The sequence below is a fragment of the Mesoplodon densirostris genome, chromosome 2, assembly GCF_025265405.1.
Source record: "Mesoplodon densirostris isolate mMesDen1 chromosome 2, mMesDen1 primary haplotype, whole genome shotgun sequence".
Classification (NCBI taxonomy): domain Eukaryota; kingdom Metazoa; phylum Chordata; class Mammalia; order Artiodactyla; family Ziphiidae; genus Mesoplodon; species Mesoplodon densirostris.
This window is the reverse complement of record NC_082662.1, coordinates 167497140-167503139: the sequence shown is the minus strand read 5'-3', so window position 1 is coordinate 167503139 and position 6000 is coordinate 167497140. Positions and strand designations below refer to the sequence as shown.

At 50.5% G+C, this 6000-nt stretch overlaps 1 protein-coding gene across 1 annotated transcript in view; it reads right to left on the bottom strand.

Annotated features, from left to right (window-relative positions):
- Positions 1-824: 824 nt before the first annotated feature.
- GPA33 (glycoprotein A33) overlaps positions 825-6000 on the bottom strand; it is a 34113-nt gene continuing 28937 nt past the window's right edge. Inside the window, exons 5-7 of the mRNA XM_060088612.1 lie at positions 2403-2522; positions 1499-1631; positions 825-963 (exon numbers count right to left, since the gene is read on the bottom strand). Coding sequence (XP_059944595.1) covers positions 825-963; positions 1499-1631; positions 2403-2522 — 392 coding nt within the window. The remainder of the gene's footprint in view (positions 964-1498; positions 1632-2402; positions 2523-6000) is intronic.

The following is a 6000-nucleotide window of genomic DNA, read 5'->3' as shown; positions in this document are numbered from 1 at the left end:
CTGTAACACGGGGGGAGAGACATGCTCAGACAACTGTGCCAAGTGGTCCGTGATGGGCGTGGGACAAAGTAACAAGATTGTCCCCATCTGTGTGGGAGATTAGGATGGGGTTATAGAATTTGCTGGAATCTGAGATGGGCCTGGAGGGACGGGTAGGATTTGACAGGCAGAGATGGGAGCTGCGTAGGCATTCCCAGCCAAACAGAGAAAGCAAAGCCCCATGAGGGAGTGTGCAGTGGGAGCTGGGGTGGCCCTTGCAGGGAGCATCTGGAATGTTCAGGAAAGTTGTGGGAGATGCGGCTGGAAAGAGAGCTTGAGGCCAGGCCAACGTGGGTCCAAAGCACCAAAGTTGCATAAATGAAGGGACTCCTTTACATACGCATTTATTCTTTCATTCATTCAAAAAAAATGTATTGTGCACAAAACCTCTGCCAGGAGTCGTTCCCCTGGGTGCTAGGTGCACAGGTGGAGAGGGCAACTCCAGCCCTCTGGAGGCTGGCGTCACCCCCACGGAGAAGGACAGGAGCGCCATGGGGAGATGGAGGCCGCTGCCTAGTCCAGGGTGAGGGTGGGGCCCCGAGCCGGGCACAGCAGTGGGAGGGCAGCTTCGAAGGTGAGCGCCCTTGACAAGCTCAGTCACAAGTGAGATCTCCTTGGCCAGGCCAAGCCAAGTCCTCCAGCAGCCGACATGGGGGAAGAAGCATCCCATCAATGACTGGGACCAAGGGTCAGAAAAGTGGGGCTTGGAAAGGAGAGGGGAGGCATGGAGGCAGGGGGATGACCCCCTAATGCTCCCCCTGACCCCCTCCTGCAGCAGGCCCTGGTCATCGGCCAGCCTGGTCAAGGGACTCTCGGCCGGGGTCCCTCTGGTCTCCATTCCTGTAGTCATCCTCGCCCTCCTCTTCCTGTCTTCTGGAAAGCTCTGTTAGCTGCTCTGGTGGCTCCTGGTAGCCCGCCCGATTCCTGCAGCCAGTGAGGAGAGAGGGGAAGGGTTTGCCCTCACTCACTCAGGCCTGAGGGAGCTGGGCCTAGCGCTCCCTATGCGACAGCCATCAGATCCCCCGTCCCCAACCGTCCAGCGGCAAAGGGACACTGGGCTGAAGGGCTGGGCTCAGAGCGGAAGCAGGATGGCACGGACTTGAGCTGAGGGCATTATGGGAACAGGCTGGCTCTGCGAGGGGAGCAGGGAGCGGCCTGTTATGGAGCCTCCGCACCCCCCTACCCCTGCCCTGGGCACCCACCGGAAACCCCACCCTGAGATTAGAGACTGGAGAACTACGGGCCTTGGAGTCAAGTTCCGGACTGCAGTGCCCCTTTAGGATTTGGATGAATCATTTACTCTTTTCTCAGCTATACAATGGGGGTGATGAAAGTTATTTTTTACTGTTACCAGCTGCCCCCTGGGGTGTTATGAGTGGAAGAGGCTGTGAAGAGCTGGGGTGCCTCTTCCCAATGTGCTGAGACCCTTGCCAACAGGCTGCCCCCCACCAACACTCACGGCCGCGTGACCTCCGCATCCTCAGCCTTGCCCGTCTCCCGGCAGCAGCAGCAGTAGACGATGATGCCGATGATGATGAGTGCCGCGGCCACGCCCCCCGCGATGCCCGCGTACAGGGCCACATTCATGGAGGCTGCGAGAAACAGAGCCGCACGTCCTGAGCCCCAACCCCAGTCCCCAACGCGAGCCCCCAACACGAGCCGAGGCTCCGGGTGGTGAGCACGCCGGGGATGAGGAACCACAGCAGCAGGCGTCTGGGAGGCGGGAGGCGGTCCCTCTCAGGCTCTGAGCGACCCCAGTCCTCCTCCCAGCCCAGGTGGCCGCGCTGCCTGCTTCTGGTAGCATTCCATGAAAGTCATAGCCTCGTGGGAATGGGACCAGACAAGGGGGATACTCTTCAGGACGGAAGCGTCGACAAGGTCAGATGGCCAACAGATTTGGAGCCAACAGATTTGGAGCCAACAGATTTGGAGCCAACAGATTTGGAGCCAAGAGGCTCCAAAAAAAGTCCTCGGGTGTCAGTCATGCCAGCTCCTACTCTAGTTCACCCCCAAGATCATCAGGGTATCCCACCCCAAAAGGATGGGGTCCTCTGTGGCAGCCCAGTCTAGGCACTTCCCCCTTTTGCCCCCTGAGCGACCCTAAGGGCAGGCAGGACTGAGCAGGTCTCCAGAAGCCAGTCTTAGGCACTATTTCCAAAGAACCTAGGGCACTGGACTGGCCTCCAGATGAGGGAAGCCTGGGACAGGATCATCTGGCCGTCACCTCAGCCACCCTGCCAATGGGAGACCCCAAAGAGGCTGCCCAGGTCACCTCCATGTTGGTCCCTGTCAGCTGACTCTGGACCACCAGCCAGTCACCTCTGGCATGCGTCCTCCTCCCTTCCTCCCCAGACTGCTCTTACGAGGTCTGACAGCCACAGTGATGTTGCAGGACTCCACCCCTACATCATTCCTGGAGGTGCAGATGTAGTAGCCCGACATTTCCGTGGAGATGTTCTTCAGAGAGAAGATCTGTCCTGTGACTGAGAAGGAAGAAGAGTCAGGCTAAGGAGACGGGCCACCAGAGTAGAGCGAAACGGCTAGGGAAATCCTAGGCAGATACCAGCACCGCCACTGAACGTGTCCACGCCTCATCTGGAATATGGAGACAATAGCTACCTCTAGGGCTGCAGGAAGATTAAACCAGGCAGGCTGCACAGTTCTGAAGTGCTTAGAATTCAGGCAGGCACCCTGGGTTTGAAGCCTGCTTCTGCCACTTACTAACTTTGTGACTTTGGGCAAGGAACTTAGCTTCACTGAACCTTGTTTCTTTGTTTATAAATAAAATAATAATAGTGCCTGCCTCACACAGGAACTGTGAACATAAAATGAAGTACTAACAAATACAAACTCACAACCAAATGCCTGATGTATAGTAAGTCTTCAGGAAACATAATATACATCATACATTGCGTGGAAATGCTTTCTAATTAGACCATATAATTATAACCACTTTTACAATCTTCAGAAACAGAATTCCTTAGCTTGGACTCATGTGAAAGAAGGCTTTAGAATTTCAAGAACTCTGACCTCTGGATTTCTCTGCCATGAGTGGGGTGTGTGAGTGTATGTGGTATTTGTATGGGTGTGTGTGTGAGTGTGTGTGTGTGTGGTGAGGCAGGGAGGAGGCAGGCTGTCGGTCTAGACTCTTCCTCTTCCACCACCTAAGGAAGCCCTTTAACTTCTGGGAGCCATAGTTGCCTCATCTGGAAGTGGGAGGGAAAGCACCTGATTCTCCTGAATTGAGGGCAATGGTCCAGATGTCCTCATGAGAAACTTTCCTGCTAAATCTATGATCCTATGGATTTCTCCACCTTGAAATGGAGAGCTTTATGTTTAGACAAATTTTTATGTCCTGTCCTCAAAGATGCTCCGTCATAACTGCTGTTTGGGGAGAAGAGTTAGAGACCTTTGTCCTCTAATTTGCTGCAGAGCCTGCCTACCCCACTATCAACAGGTGGTCACACTTCATCCAGAGGAGATGTTCTAAACTGAAAATAGGATCCAGCCACTGCCCTGTTCAGACATTTCAGAGGCAGCCCATCATCTTCAAGAACAAGTCCAGGCTTCTTAATATGGCCGTGACATTACAGATCTGGCCCTGGAAATCACTACAGCTTAACCTCTTGCCAGTTTGCCTGGTGTCCAATCCTCTCCCTGCCCAATTCCACTCTGTTGCAAGATTGTATCTCGGTGTGGATTTTTCTTGTCTGGATGTGCTTCCTCAAATACAATGTCCTCTGATTCTTCCAACAATCTTGTATGGTAGATGGAACAAATATTTCTATCTCCAATATCATAGTGGTAACTGGAGGCTTAGAAAAGTCAAGTGACTTGCCCAAGGTCACAAAATTAAGAGATGACAAAACAGTAACAAAAATTCCATTTTAGGTCTAGAACTCCCTGGAGAAGTTAACAACTTACTTTAAAAAAAATTATAGAAAAGAGAACAGAGAGGGTGATGAGAAGAGCATTCCAGGACCTTCCAGATCATAGATGAAGAAGAAACACAGTTCATGAGTAAATGCCCTGTTGTGGTCGCCAAAAGCACACCACAGAGGAGGACGTGGATCCAGGTGTCCTGCAGCACCATCTGCAGGAACAGGCTGTGTGATTTTAAAGGATAGCATCGTACAGAAACACATCATTTATTTTCAAGATAAGGGCTCCCTAACCAAGAAACTTTGTGAACAAAATTCCATATTTGATGGGGTGACCAACAAACCTATCTTACACTGCTGAGCCTGTGGAACTGCCAAGTACTGACTCACATTTTATGGGAATTGGTCTGAGAAGACATACCCAAAGGTGTGCTTATCCACATATCCACATCTATAGTATGAAAGAAATTGGGCTTCTGGTTGGAGACAAGATGGCAGAGTAGAAGGAACTGAGCTCAACTTCTCTCACAAAAACACCAAAATCACAACTAACTGCTGAATAACCATCAAGAAAAAAGACTGGAACCTACCAAAAAAGATATTCTACAACCAGAGACAAAGAAGAAGGCACAACAAGATGAGGTTCTCCCACAGGAGTGAGTTCTGAGCCCTACATCAGGCTTCCCAGCCTGGAGGTCTGGCATCAGGAGGAGGAGGCCCCAGAGCACTTGGCTTTGAAGGCCAGTGGGGTTTGATTGCAGGAACTCCATAGGACTGGGGGAAATAGAAATGCCACTCTTGGAGGGTGCGCACAGGTCTCACGTGAACTGGGACCCATGGAAAAAGCAGTGATTTCATAGAAGCCTGGACCAGACATACCTGTTGGTCTTGATGGGGGGGGCATCTTCTGGGAAGGTGGGGGGTGGAAATGGCTCACTGTGGGGACAAGCACTGATGGCAGAGGTACTGGGGAGTACTCATTAGTATGAGCTCTCCTGGAGGTCGCCATTTTGTCACCAAGACCCAGCCCCACACAACAGCATGTAGGCTCCAGCGCTGAGATGCCTCAGGCCAAACAACCAACAGGGCAGGCACACAGCCCCACCCATCAGCACACAGGCTTCCTAAAATCTTCCTGAGCCCACAGCAACCTCTAAACACACCCCTTGACACAGCCTTGCTCACCAGAGGGACAAGACACAGTTCCACTCACCAGTGGGCAGGAACCAGTCCCTCCCACCAGGAAGCCTGCACAAACCTCTAGAACATCCTCACCCACCAGGGGGCAGACACTGGAAGCAAAAGGAACTACAACCACGCAGCCTAGGGAATGGAAATGGCAAAGGAATATGTTTCAGAGGAAGGAACAAGATAAAACCCCAGAAGAACAACTAAGTAAAGTAGAAATAGGAGGTCTACCTGAAAAAGAACTTAGAGTAATGAGAGTGAAGACAATCCAAGATCTCAGAAAAAGAATGGAGGCACAGACCAAGAAGATAGAAGAACTGATTAACAAAGAGCTAGAAGATATACAGAACAAACAAACAGACATGAATAATGCAATAACTGAAATGAAAAATACACTAGAAGGAATTAATAACAGAATAATTGAGGCAGAGAATGGATAAGTGAGCTGGAAGACAGAATGGTGGAAATCTCTGCCATGGAACAGAATAAAGAAAAAAGAATGAAAAGAAATGAGGATACTTTAAGAGACCTCTGGGACAACATTAGAAACACCAACATTTGCATTAGAGGGGTCCCAGAAGGAGAAGAGAGAGAGAAAGGACCATAAAAACTATTTGAAGAGATAATAGCTGAAAACTACCCTAAAATGGGAAAGGAAACAGTCAACCAAGTCCAGGAAGTGCAGAGAGTCCCATACAGGATAAACCCAAGAAGGAACATGTCAAGACACATATTAATCAAACTGACAAAAATTAAAGACAAAGAGAAAATATTAAAAGCAACAAGGGAAGAGCAACAGGTAACATAGAAGGGAATCTCCATAAGGTTTTCAGCTGATTTTTTAGCCAAAACTCCGCAGGCCAGAAGGGAGTGGCATAATATATTTAAAGTG